A 26,043-nucleotide genomic window follows, 5' to 3' on the forward strand; every position below is an offset into this window, starting at 1 on the left:
CTTTGTTACTTCTCCTTCAGACCATGAGTAATTTAATTTGCAAATATTTGGGAGATTTCCCAAATTTCTTTCTATTATCTATTCCTAATGTAATTCCATTGTAACCAGAGAACATAATTTGCATGGTGCCAATACTCTTAAATTTATTGAGGCTTGTTTTATGGCCTAGTATATAAACTATCCTGGAGAATGTACTTCTTAAAAAGAATATAAATTCTGCTGTCACTAAGGACAGTGGTCTATACATATCTGTTAGGTTGATAGTGTTGTTCAAGGCTTCTATAGCCGTAACGGTTTTCTGTCTAGTTGTTCTACCCATTATTGAGAATGTGATATTAAAATATCAAATTATTGTCTATTTCTACATTCACATCCATCAATTTTTGCTTCATGTATTTAGGACTGTTTTGGGTGCACGTATATTTCTAATTATTATAGCTCCTTGATGTATTGACCTTTTTATTACAAAATGTTTCTAGAAATATGTCTTAAAGTCCGTTTTGTCTGACATCATTGTTGCCACTGCAAATCTCTTATGTTTGCCATTTGCATGGTCTATCACTGTTATGTACTATTCTTTTCATCATCATAATACAAAATGCAACTTTGTACTTACTTTTATAGTCATTCTTGTATTAATTTGCAAGCTTTTTCGTAACAATAAAGCTATAAATTCTTTGATGAGTTTAATACATCTTTCTGTACAGTGTTGGGTATAATAAATACTTGCTCCATTGCAAGGAATTAGATACCAAACAAGCTCCTCTTTAAAATAATAATCCAGTTGTATTATATGCTCATGGTGTTGTTGACTCATGTTTTCCCACCTTCAGTCTAGGTTTTGAAAGCTGCGAATGACACTCACCTGCCTTTCTGCCAGTTCCAATCCTAGATTTATGAAATGTACAAAGATTTTTACCACAACTCCTCTGTACTCAAGAATCACATTTTAGGAACACTCATTTAAATCAGATGGCTTAATCTCAGGTATTTTTGCTCTCCTGCAAAACTTTGATAAAAATTGAAAATTGTCCAGACCATTACACAGGTCTCAAATATCATACGGCATGTGCATAATCCTGCTTTTTCTCACAATAAAGATATGAGTACTTTTGAGCTTTTAGGAATCATTACCTTACAAGATAATTTAATAATTGCATAACTTTTGTGTTAAAGGACTTCTTCAGGCATTGATTTTTTTTGGTATTTTGAAGCCTTGCCTCAGTATAAGGATCTTGCTGATTGCCACATATGTTAATGTTTAAGATATACAATTATTATCCAAGTGATCTGTTTGTCAATTTAAAATGGGATTGAGTATGATACATGATTTCAATAGGCTTAAAAAAAATCTTGTCTGATCAATGAATCATATAGGACAAAAAAGGTCATTTTTTAAAACCTAGACTTTTTCTTTCCTCTTAAATGGCTATGAAATTTTTCACTGATGCCTGAAATTGAATAAAATTGCCTAAGTATAGTCTTAATCCCCATATATAGACATTTTTATGAGATTACTGTATCGAGACTTCTTGATTTGTGGCTCCCTTAAAATCACGTCTGTATTTGATATATTCATATAAGGACAAGAAAAATGATGCAGTTATAGAAAGGTGTAAATGGTGTTAGAGAATGGAAGATAAGGATTAGCATTAATTAAACTGATGCACAATATCATGGATCAGGATAAAAGGGAATCCCTTCTTTTTGAAAAATTACTTTTATTTTTTCTAGGGAAATACACAAAATACTTCTATTGGCAATTCACCTCCACCCTTCAGCTGAATTTCTGTTTCCAGAAATGCAGTTTCTCATTGTCAGCCAAACTTTCTTATCAGCATATTGTTTTTAGAAGAAAGGGATAACTTGTAAGGCTCAAGGAACATAGTTGCAAATTGCTAAGATTCTTCTTTATCACTTGAACGTCTGTTATATACCCTGCACGTGAGCCAAATCTTCATTTAAATTCCAAACTCCAAAATAAACATTTCCATGAAGAATTCTTGCAATACACAATAACAAAAGATAGTCAACTCTTCTGATTTAGGCAGTTTTTGTTTAAGTAGACTATCTAAACACAGCTGCCACAACTTCCAATAAATACAGAGCAGCATAAAACCACCTGCACTTGGTTTCGTCCTCGGAAAAGACGCATCTTCCCCCTAGTTATTAGAAAATTCCGTACCAAATAAGATCGTTTTCTCATATTGTATGAAATACAGCATTTAACTTAACCTGACTCCTACAACCCAACATAAAACCTGTTCCAGAGCAGAAACAGACCCATAATTAAAATTGCATCAAATGATACGTTAACAAAAAAACTTAACACCTAAAGCCTTAAATGGACAAACAGACACAGAAATGCAGCCTCAGACTGAGGCTTTGGGTTGTGAAATGTACACCCACGACCTTGTTTTGCTGGTCTGCTTTGTAACCGCGGGTTCCGCCCTGAGATAGGTGATGGGCCGCTCTCCAGCCGTCTGATAACTCATGAAGATTTCTGTCTCTTCCGCCATCCACTTCACAGGTAGTATGTGACTCCTCCAGGCGGCAGGTCCTGAGCCTGCGGCAGGGCTGGCGCCCGGTAGGGCAGCTTCTCAGTCGGCACATCTCCATCCCGCGTCCGGTCCCTCGAATGTAGGCCAGGCCGTTCGCTTGCTTTACCCGTGGTGGGCAGCCAATAGTTACTTATGGCAGAAAGAATATTATTATCTACATGTCACTCGGAGGCTGGAGGACGAGTAGAAAGTACAAGCCCTCCACACCGCGCTCGGCCACGGTCCTTTCCCCGTCGAGCCTCCGCCAAGCCACCGCCACCGCACGCGGTCCTGAGGGCCAGCCCGCGGGGAAAAAAGAGCGCGGACGTGCGCAACTGAGCATGCGCCGCTGCCCGCCCGCCCCGCTTTACGGCCCTCCCCACCCCCCCTACGGGGGCCGTGGGAGCTGCGTCGCGAAATCAACCACGCTCTCTCCCCGCCCCTCAGGCCGCTGGGACCTGGAGCTTCCGGGAGCGGGCGCCCGTGCGTGATGACGCACGTGGTCGCGAAGACGTGGGGACGCAGGCGGGCCGTAGAGCGCGTGAGTTTCCGCGTCTGTTCGGTGCCGCTCCCGTCGTCCGTTGTGCGCCGTGTCTCTCGCCTTTTCCCAGGGGCGCGGGCGCTGGCGGCGGCGGCGGGGGCTGCTGGAGGCCGTGGGCTTCCCTGGGGCCGGGCGGGGGCGTGGTTGGAGGCGCAGCCTCCGCTTCATGGGAGCTCTCAACAGGTCCGAGAACGGGGAGGGAGTTTCCCGGGGCGAGTCTAGCGGGGGTCCCTTCATCTTCACTCCCGTCTCTGCTGGAGGCCGATCGCACAGGGAACGAAGTGCCCAGGCCCAGGGTGGAAGGCGTTGGCTCTGGGGGGCGCGGGGGGTGGTTTAAAGGGACGTTGCATCAGCGACAGCTTGCAGTTTCAGTTTCTCTTGGAAGAGTAACTCTGTTTCTCAGAACAAGTGTGTGGCAAACACAATCCTAATCCTAATCTAAGTAGTGGTATTTCCCCTAATACGGGACAGGAAATACACTAAGGGTATTTAATCCTTTTCTGTCCAGGCCTTAAAAACCTTTTCAAAAACGGATCACATGCTTCTATGATTTTCCAAACCGTGCATAAACTCAGTGTTACTGTCAAAATAAATTATTGCATAGTCATGATTGAGTCATCGAGATGGTTTTGTCCCTTTGCAGTGACAGCTGGACTTTGCTCTTTGCTTCTTTTTTCTTTGGAATTGCTCCTTAGAAATCTGTCTTATGTCTCACATTTATACGCCACATTTTGCTGTTCTAATAACCTTTAAATCTAAAAACTTCTAATTTGCTGCTGGTGTGGCAGGGCTTGGGAAAGCAAATAATCTTAGAAGAAGGCAGTGCATTGGATTCCCAAATTGTTCCAGGACTACCAGTATCAGCGTCAGCGGGGAACTTGTTGGAAATGCAAATTTAGGAGTCTTACCCCAGATTTAGTGAATCAGAAATCTATTTTAACAAGACTTCGAATTGATGCCAAGGCACCTGTGTGCTAAAGCTTGAGAATTACTGGCCATAGTGATAACAGCCATTGTGAAGTCACAGAATGGAATTTGAATCCAGGTGAAGCCTTTCTTAGGTGTAGGACCTGGGACAAGTTAGTTAAAGGTTACTTCATAGGGCTGAAAGTATTCAGTGTGAAAATGCAGGAAAAGAGTTTAATACAGGTGGAAAACACTCAAAGATGAGATGTTATTAAGGAATTTGTTAGAACTGTCTAAAATAAGTACATAGATTGTGCTGAAAGGATTCTTCCTTGATTTAGATGTGAGTTGTGCACAAATATTGTGCCTCTTCTGCTGCTTAAAGGGCAGTTTATTTTTATGGATTATCATTATATTGTATACGATTGAGGTTGTCGAATGTAGGAAATCCAGTTAATACCAATGCTGTAGTATTTTTAAGAACCACATTAGTAATTGTGTTAAAGAGCAGTTTTTTACTTTAAAATGTATATCTCAGAAATAACTAATTTTCTTGTCAACTGCATTATTATGAACTTTCATCAAAAAAAAAAAAAAAAAAAGCAGTTTTTAATTCTTTGGCCTTTTGGTTTTTTCAGCTTCATTGTACCTTCTTCTGACCCAGAATTTGGTAAAGAAAGTAGAGTGGTTAACTGATCAGAGATCAGCCTTAGCCTTAGAGTTGAGAAGTATTATAGAGCAGTGACTTGGAAACGAGAGACAAGACTGAAGATGTTTCTGTCCTTTTTTCCCCATGTGTCGTACAGCTCCACGATAGCAAAGAAGTTCTCATCATAGCTACTTACCTCTGTTTTCTGGAAGCATCACAGGAATTAAGTTAGATGTGCCCTCCGTCTGCTGTTTTTACAGAATGTCAGCTGCAGTGTTACAGCTTTTTCCTTCCCCTTTTCAGGGGGTCGGTGTAGGGGGAATAAAGAGAAATATTCGGGATTTGAAGCAGCTAAAGCGACTCATTGTGATGTTGAGAAGAGCCTGTAGCCCCGTGGCTGAAACAGCAGGTCACTTTGATTAGAGCCCATGTTCCCGAGGCCACACCGTGGCTCCTGGGTATTGTGGGTGAGTTTTCAGATAACTATGAGTCAGTTTGAATATCAGCCCCTATAAATAATTTTGTTAATGCTAAATTAACACTGTCCCATCATGAACTATTCACTTTTCAAAGGCCCCATTTTTCTTGTTCTCTGTGTCAGAGAGGCTGATGTTTAGCGGTGGTTTTGGGTCAGGCAGACCCTGCTTTGAACCCCACCTCTGCTACATACTGATCGTGTCCAGTAGACAAGTTAACATCCTCCCAGCCTGAATTTCCTCTCCTATAGAGTAGGACTCGTGGTGTGTGACTACCTCAGGACAGTGAATAAAATGAAATCAAGTGGAAAGCATGTCTGTTACGCCGAGAGGCTCAGTAACTGGTACATGTTGGACAGGGGAGAAAAGGTAGTTATTACCTCAAACCTAGCTTGATCTCATTCATTTCCTCATCATATTTTTATAAATGAGGTAATTTTATTAATTACTTGGCTGCGCTGCTTTTCTTTTTAAGCAGAATGCTGAAGAGCTTTCACAGTATTGTGAATGAGGGAAAGCAAACACTTTGGAGAAAGTTAAAACTCTAAACCTGGTAGAAAGACACCACTTTCAGTTCTATCACCATAACAGAGCAACTTTCATAAATTGTTTTGAGTGTTTACTGGAAGGTCAAGGTCAGCGGGTGATTACTATTTAAGTATCTACAGTTAGTTAATGGGGACAGTCAGCCACAGAAAGGGGCACTTTGTTACAGGAGATGAGACTTCCCTGAAGACATGCACCAAAGAATAAGAAAATGCTATTATAGCTCTGAAATCATTATTTTTCAATATGGATGCTTAATGATAGGAAAGTGAGGAGTTTTATGTTCCATTTTAAAAAATGATCAAAAAATCTCATGTATTTCTGTATATAATGCATATGAATATGTGAGCATGGAAACTACTTGAAAGGTGTCATACTAGGTCATAATTTCGCTTACTTGGCAATGTATTATAATATGGAGGTAGGGACAAATAATCTATACATTTAAGTAAAATTAGGTAAATGCATGTGTAGGTAAAAATTCTTTTAAAAAACCATTACAAAGATAGAAATGCCTTAGAAAGATAGATTGCCTTTTATGCTGTAGCTCTAGTCATCTAAGCAGGGGCCCTCAGATTTTTTAGCAGGGGACCCTCTTTAGCAGCATCTTACCTGTAAAGCTCAGGAGCTGAGAGGTTTTAAGAGAAGAGGGGTTGAAGGGCATAGGCCCTGCCTGCAGGTGCTCATCCTGAACCTCCTGCAGTGACACTCCAAGGAGTCCGTGTGACGGGGTGTGAAACCCTTCATCTGTGGGGTAGAAATCCTCAGGAGATGAGCGGTACCTAAAAAGTCAGGGCGTTGAGAGTTCCTGAGCAGGAGCCACAAACTTGTTCTGAAGACAACTCCCAGGGTTATCAGCAATGTCAGACATATGTATAGCTTCTCATGTAGAGAAGTGAGAGATTATTTAAAAAAAAAAAATCCAGCCTTCAATCCGACCCATATTATATAAAAATAGGGAGGAATCTATGCACATTTTTCGAGAAATCATCTAAGTTTTTTTTTTTTTTAAATCCCTCTAAGCTGTGACAGCTGTTACCACGGTGGTTAAAACTTTAATATTTTAACTGGCTGTTGTTCAGCATTACAAATGACTCAAGGAAAAAGAAACAAGGAGTCAATGGAAATATATTACTTGTGTTTACTGTCCTTTAGTATTTTGTTGTATGAAAGCAGCTGGTTTGCATTTATATGGTAAAGGGTTTTTCTTAAAGAGTTAATTTTTAGTTAATAGTGAGCTTTCATAAGAAAAACAATTTCAAATGCTAAGTATTTGTTAGATTGTTTTTAATAGCGATAGTAGTAATATCACATTGTCCTTTTTCACACATTGAGGAGGGTTTCCTGGTGACAGCTGGAGCATGGGGGAGGGGGGAGTCACTTTCAATCAACCAGCTGCTCTGTGCAACATCATGATGGTGATATTTCAAAGCCTGTGGATAATTCTGGCTACATTCAGAAGAGAAAATGTATCAGATTTCTGGGAAGCAATAGATAGTGTGCAAGAGCCCTTTGGGATCTAGCTGGTAGCCAACTAACAATGTGTACATTCAGGTTTGCATGTTGGTATTATTTACCATCTCGTTTCTTGGACATTGTTACATGCGCATCATAATTATAAAGCAGTAAAGTCTAGTTCCGTGGGGGCAAAAGGCTCATTAGTTTATGGAGAGGAAGGGAGAATGGAAAACAAACTTTGGGGATGTGCTGTGTGCTTTTACATAATATGCTATTTCATTTCTTCTTCCCGATGACTCCAGGAAGTAAGTGGAGTTTTCATCATCCATGGATAAGGAAACCGAAGCTCAGCAGGATTGATTATGTGATTTGCCCAAGGCCACGTGCTAGTAAGCCATGGCATCCAGACTTGACCCCATATCTAGCTTCAGATCCAGGAATGTTGTCATTACACCAACAGCTGTTTCTCCACAGTGTTCACTTGCTTATGCATTTTTAATCCAAAGTCACAATATCAGGATAGTATGAATGAAATTTAGATACATATTACAATGACTTCAGTTTTATATAAATAATATATAAGGGTGTGTGTGTGTGTGTGTGTGTTGGCAGCCACTTCTAATTTTGGAATTTTTTCCCTTGGGGAAAGTCCCTTGGGCAACACTGTTAAAGAAATTTTGCTATGTTTTTTTATATTACAGATACCAGAAATTTTCAGGGATGTGTATTTTAATGAGTCAGTTGTGATGCTGAGTTTGAACAGATGTAGGAATAAATATTGTGTGTGCTGCCCATGTAGTAGAAGTTCCTTCACACGGAAGTATTCAGGGCTTCCTCTTCCTCTTTCCAAGGAATGTTAATTTTGTATTAATAAGGGACCTTTATGCTTTCTAGATGTTCAGCCTGTGGCAGACCTTTGAGATGCTGTTTGTATACCCTCCACATTTTGGTTCTCCTATCAGCTAGAGTGTTGTATGTACTCTGAAAAATGAGAGTTGATGATGCTTGAAATAAACTAGGATCTGCTGCCAGCCCTTGGCAAATTCCCTAGTATCTGTGTAGGGTTCTTTGACTACAAACAACAGAGATTAAGTTAACTAAGTTATCCAGATAACTTATTCAAGAACAAGAGGTTTATTGGAAGTATATGGATAAGCTCAGAAAATCTACAGAAAAACCAAACCACAGGACTGCAGCTAGATGAGCTCTTGAGGCTTGGGTAGACTTTGATAGATCTGGAAAATTCTTTAAGTTAATGTTCGGAGTATCAGATCCAGAAGTTGTTGGTCTTAGTGTCTTAGTGTCTTAGTGTCAAAAGTGTTAGATTCCAGGAAGAGAGTTATTATTCCAGTCTTGGTCACTGTTACCCTTGAATCAGCGTAGGAAAGGCATCCTGGATTTCTGGTCCCCCCCCAGGACTACATCCAATGGGGGTGAGAGGCATCTCTTACCTGTTACTGAAAGAATGAGGTGTTAATGCTGGGCAGAGAAAAAGAAGGAAAACAAACCCCAAGCTGTCCCCACCACCTGGTAATTAGTGGACGTCCTGTGTGCTTGTGGAATGTGAACATCTCTGAAGTCTGGCATGCTTCTCCCCTCTTGGCTAGTTCTTGTGTTGGGAGGATTTCAGTTACATAAATAATTCACTAACATTTCTTACATGAGTTAATTTAAATGGGGTTATGGCTATCACTTTTTCATTGACTTTAGGTAGACAAACAAAGAAATCTGGTGTGGAGCAAACCTGAGGATAGAATTACTTAAATCCTCTTGAAGGGAGTGATGGTGGGATGCTGGCATTGCTGCTCCCTGTGTGCCTCCTGGTTTAAGGACCTACGTCTGCAGGGCTGTCAGTCGGAGAACTTTAATGAGCCCTCATTAAACTAAAACTTGTAGTCCGTGAGAGAAGGAACCAGCTTATGATTGATATTGGAAATCATAAGCGGTGATGGATCAGAATTGGAGTTGGCACTAATTCACCTCACTGTGGAGCAAAAGTCAAGATTATATACAAAATCCAGTATTTCATTTTTCACGTATAAAGATAATCTAATCATTTCTGTTAAGACTATAACCCTTTAAAAAGGAGGGAAAAATAAAAAATTTTGCCATCTGACATATAGAGTTTTTTTTAATCCTAAAATGGAGGCTCATTAAATTCTCAAATGTAATGGTAATTTAAAGATAATGTTGACAAAAACTCTGGTTTGAGATTTTATTACAAAATTTATCTTAGTTAAAAAAATCATTTCTATTTTCATGTGCCTTCCACACACCCCATCATACTGTTTTTAATTTTTTTAAAATGTATGTGTAATTGAATCACATGATGCAGTTTAAAAATGTAGGATCATAGCCCAGAAAAATGCTAATTGGTTACTAAGTTATAAAGACACTTTAAAGCTATTTAAAATTTTTAATCTTAAGCCTTATTTTAATTTATGTGTTGATATGCATTAAAAACAGTATCATTTCCCAATTTATGATTTTATATATATAATCTCATTTAATCCTCACAACACCAAATATGGCTGCATTATCTCCTTGTACAGGTGAGGAACCAGTAGTTAAATAACTTTCCTAAGGTCACATGGCTGGCGTATTGTGGAGCTCTTACCAAAGACCATGACCTTAACTACTGTCCTCTACCGCAAACGTTAATATTGCTAGCCCTGTGTATCATTTTGACAAAAAGCACTGTGATGTTTCTTTTTCCAGAATCTGTCTGTTTACCCCAAGTTCCCTGACAACTTCTTTATGTTTGGAAACTGTTCAGATGTGTTGTGTTATCCATCGTCTTGTGCTTCTGTTTGCTGTGAGTATGGCAATAGCTCCTATATTTCACAGTGTGCCCTGTGAAGCCTTTTGTCCTTTATGTCTTAGAGCAGTCTGACAGCCTCTCATGTTGAATTCAGCCAGGTTGCTTTTCATTTAACAAAACTAAGTGTTGCTTTCTAGGTGAAAAATAATTAAATGCTTTTAAAGATGTATTTGATTAACAGGAGGCTGATCTGTGTAAATTAATTATAGCTGTAATGATGTCATAGCCTTGTCTTTTGTTATTAACCAGGTAATTGACGAGAAGTTTGGAAGCTTATTGTAACTGACAGCGGTTTGACCTTGTATGCTGTCTAGAAGTGAAACATGCACAATGCATGTAAATGCAGTTGGTTCACTGAGCTTCATGTGTTGTCAGAGCATCTGATCTTGGGTTCTTACTTCACTCTTCCCTTACTTCTTTGCTGAAATTGTTACACTCGAACTGAATATTGTACTGATATCTCTTACTAAAAGCATCTGGCCAAACACAGATGGTGTCTGTGTCCTTGAATAACTATAATCAGACACGAAACCTTGGGACATTTAGGACATACAGTCAAGTAAACAAATGCCAAAATTAAATGAACCTTGGTTTTAAATTCCACGTGAAGGAAGGTAAAACAACTTTTGGTAGAGAAGACATAAAGGGAAAAATAGTGGGCATATTTGCTAGGTTGAAAGAGAATTTTTCCCTTTTATTCTAATTTACCCAAGAAAGTTCAGAGTATGTGGTGTTTAAATATTTGAGTGATGAGAGCGTCTAACTTGGGTGATCTTGGTTAAAGGATGGGATGGTAGGAATAAAGCACAGAGTGGATGTGGGATAACAACGGCTAACGAGCAGCAGTCCCTGGGTGCAGGCTGTCCTCCCTCCCACGTGCTTTAGACTAGGGAAGCGTCAGCTCTGCCAGAAGTGACGTAGGCATTCCTAAAACCACCATACTATGCGAAATCATGCAATAAAAGCCATAGAGCTTATGGTGCAAAGGGTGTTAGGAGCAAAACACTCAAAAACGTTGTCAGTGGCACATTACCAAAAAAAAAAAGATAGGAACCTAATAAAACGGCAGCACAATTTTACACCTGTTAAATGATTAAGAAATGCAGAAGTACATAAGAAATATGGCACTTTACCTTCAAAAAGTCCTGAACTTTGCTTTCAGAAGCGATTGTCAAAAGGATTGCAGCTTGTGAATTATTGTCAAGTGGTGGAAGAAGGGTTATCTGCATTGGATGTCAAGTCATAATTGCAGATGTGGATGGGTGTAACTCATAAAATGCTCAGCGAACTGAGGTAGCTGGTAGATGTTTGAGGTGTGCAAATGTGTACATTTGGTGAATTTCTATGCAGCTTACTTTAGCTGGGTGCAGTTTCCTGCCTTCACCTAGGGCTTCTTGCTGATGAAATTGTGTACAATCAGATGCAAAATTTGCATTGTGCTCAAATTGTTCCTTGATATATATTGATTGCATTTGAACAAATTTGCTTTTTTCAAAACAAGCACTATAGCAGAACTGACCGGCCTAATGAGCTTAAACTTCCCTAAGCATATTTCACATATTTCCTGTCTCTGTGCTAGCAGCACATGCATGCTATTTCCTCTCTTTAAAATACATTTCCTCCTTTTATTTACTTTCTTTCAAAGTCTAGTGCAGGTGAGGAAGCTTCTCTGAGGTATTCTGTGAATTGAATTAACTTAACATTTTTTATATTGGCACATATTTGTACATTATTTGCCCATTTCCAGGTAGTGTCGGTTCTAGAAATGACTTAAGACAGAAGTTAGTAGTAAAGGGGGAAAAATTAGCAACCAAATGGCTGAGTAGCTCTCAGCAGAAGAAAGCATATGTGTTTATTAGGTGAAATTAAGTTTTTCTAGCGCTGATGGGATTTTGCACAAGGAACAGTAAGTCGGAACAGTGTTTTACAACAATGTGAAAATGATTACTCTGTGGCAGTCCTTTGGGTGAGTGAGACCTATGTCAAGGCCTCGAATAATATGAAGGTGCATTTCTGCAAAAGTCATTCTTCAAAGGCAAAGTGACGTGATCTGACCATGCAGCATTTGGAGATTTGGCAAAACACAGGGCTGAAAGTTGGGAAAGTGTTCCTTTATACCAGTAATTCTTAAAAGGTAGAAAAGATGTTTTTGCCTCTCTGTGGCTTCCTTTTCAGATTAAACCTTACTTTGCAGGATAGGGCCTGGGGGGTGAAAGCATGCCAAGCAGGGCACACTTCACATCCCCCCGCCCCATCCCTTTCTTTCCAGAGTTCTTGCCAGGCAGATGCCTGGTCCTGGTGGGAAAAAGTCAGAGAAGGCACAGGGGCTTTTGTTCCTCAGCTTCTCTAATTGTATAGAGTATATCCCCAAATGAGAAAAGTGACGTTTGGATTATTTTTACTTTTTTCGTTTTTAATTTGATTTTAAAAACAGATTTTTGTTGTTGTTTTTTAAGCTATGATTGTGATAACAATTACCAAAAGAAGCTGGGTATTTGAACATTACTTTGTACTACTCTCTTAAATATAGATCTACAAGTTAAGTTGTATCAAGAAACAATTAGATTTGGTAGAGTAAAAGTTTTATGTTCTGAGATTTTCTACATTTGAAATATTTCAAAATGCATATACATTTTGGTGTGTTTAGTGGAAGTCACCAACTGCACTTTCTTAGGAAAGACAATTCTTTATGCTCAAATAATGTCTTTCCTAATTCTTCTGGTGGTTGAAGTGTCATATCTCTTATTAAAAGACCGTAGGAGTGACTTCCTGTTTCACCTCTGACATGTAAAGAGCTTGGAGGTCATCACCCCTGTCCTCACAACAAGAAGAACCCTGAACAAACTGAAAATCAGTGACTTTTCTTAGATCCATCAGAGAATTGAGGTCACAGGGCAAACTATCACGCCCAAATCTGGAGATACAGGCTCATTTTGAGAATCACAGCCCAAGATCGTGCACACAGTGGCGGTGCCCAGTGATGAGTAACTCAAAGAGATGGTTAGAACTTGGGCATATATAGCATCTTAACAAAAGAACAATGCTTTTTTTTTGGCTGTGTTGGGTCTTCGTTGCTGCACGCAGGCTTTCTCAAGTTGTGGTGAGCGGGGGCTGCTCTTCGTTGCAGTGTGCGGGCTTCTCATTGCGGTGGCTTCTCTTGTTGCAGAGCACGGGCTCTAGGCGCATGGGCTTCAGCAGTTGTGGCACACAGGCTCCGTAGTTGTGGCTTGCGGGCTCTAGAGTGCAGGCTCAGTAGTTGTGGCACATGGGCTTAGCTGCTCCACGGCATGTGGGATATTCCTGGACCAGAGCTCGAACCCATGTCCCCTGCATTGGCAGGCAGATTCTTAACCACTGCGCCACCAGGGAAGCCCGAACAATACATTTTTAGAGAAGTGACAAGGCAAAGGAAAAGGACTTTGAGTTTCTAGGGCAGCAAATTGTAGGAAGGCAAATAGGTGGGGGAACTAATGGAAGATTAGGGCTAGTTAGTAAAGTTTGTTGTGTAGATTTTTTTTGGAGCCAGTTGTAAGGTTGTCTCTGGTGATTAACTTTGGTCATACCTGGTAGAGAGGGGGAGGGGGGAACACCTTCACAAATTCATGTCCTGCTTTTAAGCAGATGGGGGGAAGCAGAGGGCTGTAGTTGTATCTGCTTTTTCTTAATTGCATTCAGCTCAAGATAATCCTTATGCCAAGTGGCATATTTGGTGTTGCACATTCTGCTACCCTACAATCAGCTCAGCTGGAGCTGCACCACTGACGGCAGTAACTCGTTGGAACACTTTAACAGTAGTTTTGACAAACTGCTGGAGTATGAGTTTGGTGATTGGCGTTAGCTCGACTCATAGGTCGAGTATGAGTTCGACCAGGGCTCGAACCCGTGTCCCCTGCATTGGCAGGTTGATTCTTAACCACTGCGCCACCAGGGAAGCCCCTCACTTGGTGTTTTAAGTCATTTAATCCTTACAAGAATTCTAGGATCAGATTTAGCTATTATTACTATTCCATTTTCATAGCAGGAAACTGAGGCTTAGGTTAAGTGACTTGCACAAGTTAACACAGCTCTTAACGCTAAAGCCAGTCATTGGGACTAGTTTAGACTCCAGAGTATGTGCTCTCAAACCCCAAGGTACCCTGAAAACACAGTTTGGTAGAGATGATAAAAGGCCTCTGGTGACATTCTGTTGGCACTGGCGGACAGTACATGTGGAAGGCATTGTGGAGGTTGGTGAGCAGTGACGTGGTCAGGGAACCCGACATTAAGGATGCAAGTCAGGAGCTGGGCTTTGAAGGTTGGGGAGAAATTGAATGGGTTGGGAGGACTAGGAGGGAGTGTGTCTCGGGTCAGGGAGTGATGCTGGCAGTGCTGTCAGGACCCTGCCCACATCCCCACGCCCTTAGTGTACTCTGATGGACTCCCAGCCTCCAGCCCCTGCAGTTCTTCACCTGAGTGTTTTCTCTGACCCCCTGATGCCCACTTTTCCTGCTGTGGCAAGTCACAGGTGACAGGGAGTTAAGGCAGACCCCTAGCCCTTTGGCAGTTAATACTGAGGCATATCTAGGCAAGCTCCCAGAGTTCCCAGTGAGATTAAGCCTGTCTCCCATAGAGATAGCTCACTTGATAATGCATGCATTTTAGTGGCTCTCATTATTGCCAAAAGCAATACCTAACTTAAAATGTGTGGCTCTATCTTATCTCTTTGGTAAGATCTTATTTTTCATAAAAGGAAGACTTTCTAAATGAAAAGTGTTGAAATCATCACCATTTTAATCACTTTTTTTCTCATGTTATTACTTAAAATAGTTCTAATTAAATTTTACACCATATAAGTAGAAGTTGAACTAAAAATGAAACATTGTTTTAGTCTTTTTTTAGTACTAAAAAAATTTCTCTTAAACTTGAGTTTACCCACCAAGAAGCAGTTATGTGAAAGAAAACTAGCTGACATCTTGTTTAAGGGTTTCTACTAAGTTAAAAAGGATAGGCTATGAAGCAGAAGTTTGAACTATTTCCTGGTCTGCCTCTAGATCACAGCCTAGAATTTCAAAAGATTTTTATTTAACCCCTTATAGACAATCAAGGAATTTGTTATGTGCTGTGGAAGTGTGGACGTTTGCTTCTTGAGTGATGGGCAGGCAGGGCCATGGAGGCCTCTCAAAGGTATAGACAGTAGCAGCAAGGCTTGCATTTGTGAGAGGCAGAAGGTTGAAGGGCTTGCTAGAGAAGCAGCACCGTCTGGTGGGAAGAGCTGGCTTGAGTCCTGATAGTCCAGTTTAAGAGCATTGTCATCTTGGGTTCTTTTTTTTTTAATAAATTTATTTATTTATTTATTTATTTTTGGCTGTGTTTGGGTCTTTGTTTCTGTGCGAGGGCTTTCTCTAGTTGCGGCGAGTGGGGGCCACTCTTCATCGCGGTGCGCGGGCCTCTCACTGTCGCGGCCTCTCTTGTTGCGGAGCACAGGCTCCAGACGTGCAGGCTCAGTAGCTGTGGCTCACGGGCCTAGTTGCTCCGCGGCATGTGGGATCTTCCCAGACCAGGGCTCGAACCCTTGTGCCCTGCATTGGCAGGCAGATTCTCAACCACTGCGCCACCAGGGAAGCCCATCTTGGGTTCTTTATATCAGAAAGAAATGGAATTTCTATCTCTCTTTGATGGTTTCACACCAAAATTGCTGAAAGGATTTCCATTAAATTGGGCAGTTATGTTTGGAATGGTCAGACTTAAAATAAAAGCTATGGGATGCATGTGAAATTCACTTTGGTGACCTCTGGTGGTGAGAGAGCCCCATGGGACTGCCCATCTGTGGAGATAGCCACACTTATTTAGCACCTTGGACAGAGAAGTTTAACATCCCCAGAAAGTCTCAGGTCTTCACTGAGCTCCTTCTTATCTGGACAGCTCTACAGAGCAGGCTTCAGAATGGCTAAAAGGACAGTAAAGTGATTTTTTGGTAAGTGCTGGGTAGACCAGCTAGTAGGTAACATGGAACTAACTTTGTCTTCACCAGATTGTGAGAAGTAAGTGAAATGAAGCAAGTATACTTAACTACTTTGTAAACTATAAATAATTGTATAAATATTAGTTATTATTGGGAAAGGTATATAAATATTACAAGACTAAAGTATAGGCTGAAATGCTTGAAGTTGATCAGATGATGATTTTATTTCAGCTAATACCTATAAAGTCCTTATTATGTTTCAGGCATTCTTCTATGTGTTTTACATACACTAACTCATCAACAACTCTATGAGGCAGGTCTTATTATTGTTAGTGTCTGTTTTATAAGTGGGGAAACTTAGGTAAGCTTACATTGATTAAGAAATTGCCCAAGGTCATACAATTCCAAGCATTTGAGCCAGGATTTGAACCCAAGCCATTAGGCTTTGAAGTCCATTCTGTTAACTGTGATACTGTTCAGTCTTACAATGATGAAGTACAGAAGGCTGATCTAGGTAAGAAAGCCTGGTGGATTGGGGGTGGGGATAACATGATGAGGTTGGATTTTAAGCAAACCAAGTCAGGCATTATGTAAGTAGGATTGGGGGAAATGTGTCAGGTGATAAGGGTCTAACCTTTGGTTAGGTCTGCCACCACATAACATATGACCTTATTGATGGCTGCTTACTTGTCTGGAACATTCTTTAACTTCTTAGGTTGTTTTAGTGGTCTTAAATCCTAACTCCCTAGAGGTCAGGTATTTTGCCTTCCACGTGGATGGCATTGATACTTAAGACAGGCCTTGTAAAAGACAGTCGGACATTGTTCCACTAAGGTATGGGAAATTTTGTATTTGTTTTCATTTTGAGAGATGGTATATGAGGGGAAAAAAGGAAGGAGGAGCTCTTGTGTGTTAAAAGCTAGGTCTTGTGTGTTTAAGCTAGGTCTGGTAGCTTAAAGTCAGAAAGATTTAGCCCATTGGTATTTGAGAGAGAATTAAATGGTTGTCTCTAGGTGGGTAAGACGATTTCTTATATGGTTATGATGATGACGTCTATGAGGTTGGAGAACCATCGTATAAATGGAGATCTCAGCAGCCTTCAAAAGGGGGAAGTGCTCTCAATTCCCAATTTCTTCTGGAACAGAGTCCAAGTTGTAGATAGTTCCATAAATAGATACTGAAATGTAATTACTGAGTGTCACAATATTCATGAGGACTAGATTCCCATTAGCTTCTTAATATAATTTGATTCCAGTTTTCATTTTTTATTCATGAAGTCAGTTTTCATTCGATTGACCTCATTTCTTTGTATCTCTCTGCCTTTAATGTGAAATAAGAAAACAGAATCCTACGCTGATTCTCTTTGATTTTTATCATTAATGTAGCTCATGAAGCCATGTAACAGATTTCAATGGCCAGAAAAAATTTGTCATTTATGTGCAACTTGTCATTAAATGATGATGGTGCTCTGACACAGATTTCATACTGGACCCCCAGAGCTCCCCATTTACTAATCAACTCAGGTAGATGATGCATTCTGGTGAATTGAACAGAGTGCAGTGGTGTGAAGCCAGACCATCTGCTATTACATTTAATATTTAAATACTAAGTTTTAAAAGTATAATTCATGTTATTGATATAACTGTGTATTGCATTTAACAACTGTGATCACATTGAAGCTATGTAAGCTTTTTGAAATGCATTCATATATTTGAAAAGAGGAACAAATTACTTCACAAGCATTCAGTTAGTAAATTCTTGTTTTCCACTAAATGCAAATACATATTATACTGTACCATTTTCTTATTTTCAAAAATATCTTGAAAATCTGCATTTTGTAATTGGGTTTTCTTGGGGCCTAAGGAAGCTAATACCTTTTAGGAAAAATAAAATTATGCTAAGATATGTTATTGGAAGAACAAAGGATTTTATTACTGTGCTAGACTAAAGCGTTCTCATCTGTTGGCCCTATAGTAACAGGTGGTGAAAACAGTCTCTTATGTTTGGATTAGAAAAGTCATGAATGAAACGATTCCTGAGAGAGTTATGGGAGTGAGAAGAAATGATCCAGTTCATTTCATTCCTAAAGAAGGTAGACTGTACTAAAACAGTAAGAGAGAGAAAAAAATGCATCTAGTTGTTTTGTGAATATTTTGCCCAAGTCAATGTGGTATTTATGATGCTCTAATTTGTTGTTCAGCTCTTGTAATTTAAAAAGCAGAGGAAGTTTTCATGTTTAGCATATCCAATCTGCTTTTTCCATAGCTTTTTTGCTTTGTTTGAAGCGATAAATCATATTAACCCTCTGCGTCTTTCAAAAAGATTTTACAGGGTTTAGAGTCAAATGTGTTGGCCTAAGCCCTGCCCCTGCTACTGAAGTACATTCACATTCACTTTTAACACATCACACTACAGGGGGATGGTAGTGCTAAAATCCTGGCAGTTTAACCTGGGTGATTTCTTCATGGTTTCATCTTTCTTTCTGAAGCTTTCTTCTGAAGAGCTTGTTAAACTATTTCTTGGAAAGGGATGGCGTGGGGGGAGGTTGGGAGAAGGGACATGTTTGTCTTTATGGTTACATGTACCTATGAACATGCATATTTATATTTTAAGCACTGAAAATTTAAGCATTTGCTCAACATCATTAGTCACTAGGGAAGTGCAAATCAGTACCGCTTCACACCCATTAAGATGTTTATAATAAAAAAGATGGATAAAAGCAAGTATTGTTGAGTATATATGAGTATGGAGAAATTGAAACCCTCATACACTGCTGGAGGGAATGAAAAATGGACACAAATTTGGAAAACAGTTTAGTAGTTCCTCACAAAGTTAAGCACAGAGTTACCGTATGACCCAGCAGTTCTATTCCTAGGTGTATGTCCAAGAGAACTGAAAACATATGCTTCTACAAAGAAATTGTACATGAATGTTCATAGCAGCATTATTCATTATAGCCAAAAAAGTGGGAACAACCCAAGTGTCCATCAACTGATAAATGGATAAAAACACAGTGTGGTGTATCTATATAATAAAATATTATTGGACCATAAAAAGGAACTAAGTACGGATACTTCCTACAATGTGGATGAACCTTGAAAAACAGTATTAAGTGAAAGAAGCCAGACCCAAAAGGCCACATATTGTATGATTCCATTTAGATGAAATGTTCAGAATAGGCAAATTCGTTGAGATGAAAAGTAGATTGGTGGTTGCCAGGCATTGGGCGGGATGGGGAGATAAGTGGGGAGAGTTTCATTTGGGGGTAATGAAAATGTTCTGGAATTAGATGGTGGTGCTGATTGTGCAGCCTTGTGAATATACAAAAACCACCGAATTGTGTAGTTTAAGACAGTGAGTTTTATGGTGTGTGAATTATATCTCAATTTTAAAAAATCAATGCTTAAGCATCTGGAAAGTCAGGCATTAGCAAAATATTCAACCTGAGTGATAGCAGGCCTCTGATAAATACTTGCCAAGTGACTTGAACAAACCTACATTCTCCTCTATGATTCTTTTTTTTAAGAGAATGTGCTTAAAATATATGGAACCTAAATGAAATTTTCCAAAGGCATGAAAATAGTAATAATGACATATCATTAATCTACCTCATATAAGTATTGATAAACCTTTTCTTGATTCTTAACTAAAAATCTCACACAATTTTAAAAGATCTCAATGAATAATTTTAAGATTTGTTGCACTTTTAGTGACCTGGAAGGCTGTTTTCAGAAAAGCGTTTGATTACTCCTATTAAGACTGTAGTTTCTTTCTTTCATATGAAATTAATTTGGTTACTGTCAGAGGCCAGACTGGGAATATAATTTATAACTGGTACATATTCTTGCAGTTTAATGGCCTGAGTTCTTCTTGAACATTTAAACTGAAAATTGATGTATCATGTCAGCATGGTAAATGATAATGATGAAATATTTCCTGCTTTGTAAGTAGAACTGAAAATCATCATAGTAAGTTTCTTTTCCCTTTTGGTAAAATTCCTTTCTTTACCCCGTGAGACACGTTGGTTTCCCAAGTTATGAATTCAGTTTCTTTTGTTTGTTCTAGCCACTTAGTTTTTCTTATTACAACCTGTTTAATTTTTAATTTCTCATTAAAAGTAAATATGGCTAATTTTCCTATCCGTATTTCAAGAGGTCTTCCATTTCTCTCTGTCACAACCTTGATATAGCACTGTCTGGTGTGTTTTACTACATAATTAAAATGCCATGTTGTTTTGTTTTGTTTTGTTTTGTTTCCTCATAAACAGAGCACTTCCAGGACAAGGTAACTGTTTAACAAACCACTACAGTACGAATTTAAAGAAGTTTGGTTTCTTACTTTTTCTCATCCCCTTGCCCCTCCCTCTGTTTTACTTGCTCTCTCCACGTTTTCAGAAGAGCAGTCTTTGGTAAAGATTTTAACCGACAGCCAGATCTTCTAGGTAGTTCTAATCCTTGTGGCTCGCACCGCAGGTAGCACTGAAACTTGTAAATTGTCGTGAACCTTGTAATGTTCATGGAACCTACTGACACCAGAGTGACAACGCCGTGGAAGCTCTTATCAACAGAGCCCTTGCGGAAGTAGAAGTCAAAACAGCTGTCCGGTCAGGGTTAAAATGCCATGTTTTTTTAATCAAATAGTTCTGGCAAAGCAACCTATTAATACGTTTTAAATGGATCAGAGGTTTATTCCTGTAAAGTTGAGATAAATGTCACAACACTCTTCTGGAACTAAATGATAAGTGGAATAATATGTACAGTGCTATGGGGAAGGTTGCTGCAATTGTAGGAAAAATGCTTAGGGATGAATGTATCATAGACATTTTCAGTCAGTCTTATTTATTTTATAATGTAGATACATTTAACATGCTCATCTTGAGTCGTTGGACAAACACTTATTAAGCACTGACTGTATACGAGTCACTATGCTAGGCCTCTGGGTATTCAGTGGTGATCAAAATAGATAGTTCTGCCCTCAGCACTTATGCTATAATCGTGAAACTCCCGGTGTGGGAGCACCCGGGTGGTTGGATCATAGTGACCAAGGCAGAGACCAGTGTGAGGTGAGACCAGAGGGGTAGGCAGGACAGTGGTAATCATGAGTGTGTAGTTACGGTCAAGAGTTTGGACTTCATTCCAACTGTAACGATAAGCCATTGAAGGCTTACTGCAGGGGAATCCAACTTTAGTTTTATAAAAATTACCCGGAGCAGTAGTGGATAATGGTTGTTGGGTATAAGAGGAGAACCAGAGTTTGTTGTAATCCAGACAAGTTATAATGGTGGCTTAGACTAGAGTAGTGGCTCTAGAGCTAGAAAGAGGTAGATGATACAAATAGTTTGGAAGAGTTAGCAAAGTGTGGTGGATGGGATTTGGGGGAAACAGAATGAAGAGGGAGAAGGACGTGTCGAGGATGTTGTCTGTATCTCCAACCTGAACAACTGGGTAGCTGGAGATTCTGTGTCCTGAGATCTGGCACATGGGAGGAGGGGTAGACTTGGAAGGGACTGTCCAGTGTTCAGTTTGGGGCATGTTGAGTGTGAGGGGGAGGATATGTTTATAAGGCGGGGGGGGGTGGGGATGGAGTGCAAGGACCAGCCTGCTCTTCCTTGCGCCGGTGTAACTGGTTATGGTCTGAGTACAGGTTAGAATAAACAAGTCACTTTCAAAACCAAACACATTGCACTGGTTTCCAACTTATGAATCATGCCTCTATGCTCTCTGCTACAGCTCAGCTCTCTAAAAATATCTATGTAATTATGGGCAGGATGAAACAATATTCATCTTACAGTAAGATGTGTGTCTGCCTGGCCCACAAAGTCAGGTTACAGATTTGATCTTCACATGAACCAGTTAGATTTTCTGTTATCTTGTTACAAACAGGCTACATCCCTCACCTTGGATGGCTGACTTGATTACTTATTAGGAAGGAAACTGGGCCATAGAGCTGGTTTGAAATAGTGTCGATTTATCTTCGCTACTTAAAACTACGGTCTAGTGGCCTTTTGGAAAACAGAGCCCAACATATATTATGCACTTCTCACATTGGTTATGGCTCTATCTGCCTTTACATTAAGCATACCACATCATTTTATTCATCTTGTGATTTTCTGCAGCCAGTGTTTTTATTTCCTTCAACCAATAGAAATGATAGAAACGGGCCATTTAGGGGCCGGGATTGCGAGTGTTTGGGTCCTTGCTGTATCTCTAATGCCTGGCACAGGGGCTGGCATGCATTCGGCACTTGACATTTATTTTAAAACCTGATTGAGGAATGGCTGAACAGTCATTCTGTAAGAAGGAGGGCTAATTCAGTCTTGGGAAATCAAGAGATTAGGTGGACTATATTCTTCCTACAAGGTTATGTCCCTGAAATCTGAGAAGTCAAAGCTGTAAAATATAAATTTGGGAACCATCCTGATAAAAAGAATTATAGAGAAACCATGCGAGTGGAATTCCATAAGTGTATGCAAAATAGTGTAGAATAAGAATAGAGCGAAACTGAAAAGCAGAGGAAGGGGAGTTGGGAGGAGGCAGGAACCTGCGGGAGAGCACAGCGTCCCAGGGAAGAAGGAGCAGTCAGCAGTGGGGAGATAGAGCCAAGAGGTGAGAAGGGATGCGAACGAAAAGGGGCCTTTGGGTTTGGGCAGAAGTCAAGCAAGTTAATGTGAGCCTGGGTGCACAGTGTGAGATAAGCTTGGGGAAATTCCAATGTCCTTTTGTTTATACTCTCCACCACTAATGATTCCAATTGAGAGGGGACTTTTTCTTAAGCAAAGACATAATTATTTTTGATTTTCTGGTGTGTATAGCCTGGCATCATAGGACACTGTACTGATATTGAAGGGTTTATTTTGTGATTTCTTATAAGCTGGTTACTTAATGATCAGGACCATATTTTTCCATTGCTCCTGTTACAGGTAATGATGTTTGATATATATAATTATTTAGGGGAATTGAAAACATGTCACAGTAGTTGAAGATTTGAAAATCAACCTGAACATCAATGTGAAAAATATAGACTATTTCTCCAAAATTATCTGGGAGCTTTTCAGTTGAAATTTTATTAAATTCTCTAGTTCATGAGAATGCTACAAAGCTATAATAATAAGCGCTGGCAATAAAGAAACTTGGAGTTGTGCTAATAATGGGGGTACACCCATAACACATACGTATATATAATTTTTTCTTGGGCGTCTCTTTTGGGTGTGAAGTTGGTAAGAATCCCTGTGTGGAGAGGGGTGGGGAGTACATTTGAGTCTCATTATTTGGATGCTACCGTTGCAAAGACTTTTTCTCCTAAGTGAGATTACTTTATAGTAATGAAAAAAGTAGCTACCATTTATTCAGTACCTACTTTGTTCCAGACATGTAACAGTAATCCTGAGAAGGAGGTATTATTTCTAATTTAAAGTGAAGAAATTGAAGTTTAAGTAATTTACCATAGATCTCAGGGCTAGTAAGTAGGAATCTAGCCGTTTTTTACTCTAAAGCCCATGCACTTTCCAATGTGCTGTCTGAATGAGAACCTTTGGGGTATCAGAGTGTGTTATATATTTGATTGGAGCCAAGATAGCTCCACAGGGAAATCAGAAAACCATTAGATGAGAACTCTTTCAGCATCCTGTCCCCTAATCTGCCTATTTACCCATATCTGCACCTGAAATTCTTCTTCTTCCTTCCTGTTATGATGGACAAGGCTATTCCCTCTAAGGACTTGATTCTTTTTATCTTTTGCATCTTTAGTCTGTGTCTCTTTCTTTACTAGCTTCTTCCCATAAGCATAACCTAGACCTTTTCTGAAGCAAATACCTTCCGTATTGGTTAGTAATTGCTGTATAACAAACCACTCCCAAATTTGGTGAAGTTAATTTAAAATATCATTTATTTAGCTCACTGTTCTGTGGGTCAACAAATTAGTCTGGGCTCAGCTGGATTTACTTATGCATTTGTGGTCAGCTGCTGGTCAGCTAGACCACTTTGCTTCTGAGGCATTAGCTGGTCAGTGGCCAGGGCCATCTGGGTGACTAGAGCATGTGTCTTCCATCATCCAGTAGGCCAGCCCGGACTTGTCCACATGGTTGCCTGGGAGGGTTTCAAGAGAGAGCAGAAGCCTGCAAATCATCTTGAGGCCTAGATTTGGAACTAGTGTCTCTTGCTTTTCATTCTGTCAACCAAAGCAGGTCACAAGGCCAGCACAGGGCATGGAGAAGTAGACCCGTGAACGTGGCACTCTTCCTCGTGGGTAAATCCAATCTACCCTTCAAGACCACCTCAGCCTGAGTTGTGTGCCTTGCGTCTGGGCTTCCTCTGTCCCTGCATTTAGAACATTGTGTGGCAGTTGTTGGTTTACTTCTTAGTAGAAAATGAGCTCCTTAAAGACAGCGACTGTGTTTTAATCCAGGATTTGGCTCATAATAGGTAACTTTTAAAAGTGGAAATTTTTCTGAAAATGAAGCAGTCTAGCAGTTGACATCTGGCAATATGGAACAGAAGATAATATATGCTTGCATTTTAAGACTTGCTTGCTAATGTTGAAGAACTTTGGAGCAGACTCTATCTAATATATCAAAATCAAATATTTCTTTTAAAAAGTGAAGGGGGTGAAGAATTCTCTCCAGCATTCTGAGAAGGAATAATTATTAACTATTTGTGCACTATCTTTGTATGTTTTTTTGTTAGGTTATAAGTTTGTTTATAAGGAAGACAAGTTACATTTTCCTGGCATATTTGTCGGAAAAAGCATACCCATCCATTAAGTGGTCCACTGGGATCTGGGATGACATTTCTCCCTTAGGATGTAAAATGAGGAGGGACATCAGCCAGTGTCCTGGGCATTACTCTGGAAGACACAGAAAATAATGCTTCTGTTAGATGGGAGATGAGATATACATAATGTAAGCCCATCGTTAAGTGAGCACGTCTTGTCACTGTCCTAATTCTTAATTGATGGATTTTCATGTGCATTTTATTTCACATCTTAGGCTCAGCAGCCTCTGTATCTTCCCGGATTCCTCACGTCTGACCACGTTTTCCCGTCACAGGCTTGATATCTAACCATGCAGCGGAGGTCAAGAGGAATTAATATTGGGCTGCTTCTGCTCCTTTCTCAAATCTTCCACGTTGGGATCAACAATATTCCACCTGTCACCCTAGCAACTTTGGCTCTCAACATCTGGTTCTTCTTGAATCCTCTGAAGCCGCTGCTTAGCTCCTGCCTTAGCGTGGAGAAGTGTTACCAGCAAAAAGACTGGCAGCGCTTACTGCTTTCCCCTCTTCACCATGTGGATGATTGGCACTTGTATTTCAATATGGCATCCATGCTCTGGAAAGGAATTCATCTGGAAAGAAGACTAGGAAGTAGATGGTTTGCCTACGTCATCACCACGTTCTCCCTACTCACTGGGGTGGTGTACCTCTTCTTGGAATTTGCTCTGGCAGAACTTATGGATGAACCTGACCTCAGAAGCAACTGTGCTGTAGGTTTCTCAGGTAAGGCAGATGCATTTCTAAGGTAGCCCGCATGAAAATAGTAAGGGCGGTGCAGCTGTTGTCATTTTTTGAAGCAGGGGTCCCAGTTGGTGAGGGAACTGAATTCTGAGTGGCTAAGCGCTGCTGGGGCTTGGATTTTGGTGAATAGGCTGATTGGAGCACAGGAGAGACATAGATTTTGCTATTTCCCATTATGCTGCATCATTCACTCTTGGACAATTGAGACTAGGGTCTGCCCAAAGGTAGTTTTGTAGGAGACGTGGTCCTGGAAATATGCACTGGCTCCATTATGGTGGGACGAGAGAGAGAGGCACTGGTGTACTTGTGGGAGTTCTCTAAAAAGATGGGTATGCATCTCAATAACGCCATTAAAATAAATGCACCACACCCTACAATGGCATGCTCACTGTGTTTTCAGAGCCATGATAGTCTTTAAACATAATTCATGCTGTTTAATTAATGTAACAGGTCCATAGGGAGGTGGCCTTGTCTTGATTTTGTAGATGAGGAAGCTAAGGCCCAGAGAAGTCAGGTAACTTGCTCAAGGTTACACACCTCATAAGTGATGGAGCTGGGATTTGAACCCAGTCTTCGTGACTTTAAACACGTATTACATTGCCTCTCACTGTCCCCCTCACTAGTTCTTTTTTTACATTTTTCTCATAGGACTAAAT

General features: G+C 40.1%; 1 protein-coding gene across 3 annotated transcripts in view; it reads left to right on the forward strand.

Moving 5' to 3' along the window:
- Window positions 1-2,961: 2,961 nt before the first annotated feature.
- RHBDD1 (rhomboid domain containing 1) overlaps window positions 2,962-26,043 on the forward strand; it is a 112,812-nt gene continuing 89,730 nt past the window's right edge. Inside the window, exons 1-2 of one of the 3 annotated variants that reach the window (XM_061205532.1) lie at window positions 2,962-3,081; window positions 24,862-25,369. In XM_061205532.1, the coding sequence (XP_061061515.1) occupies window positions 24,937-25,369 (433 nt within the window). In that variant the 5' untranslated portion in view covers window positions 2,962-3,081; window positions 24,862-24,936. The remainder of the gene's footprint in view (window positions 3,082-24,861; window positions 25,370-26,043) is intronic. The other 2 variants (XM_061205527.1, XM_061205520.1) reach the window with 2 other exon arrangements.

This window comes from Eubalaena glacialis, chromosome 1 (assembly GCF_028564815.1).
Source record: "Eubalaena glacialis isolate mEubGla1 chromosome 1, mEubGla1.1.hap2.+ XY, whole genome shotgun sequence".
Lineage (NCBI taxonomy): Eukaryota > Metazoa > Chordata > Mammalia > Artiodactyla > Balaenidae > Eubalaena > Eubalaena glacialis.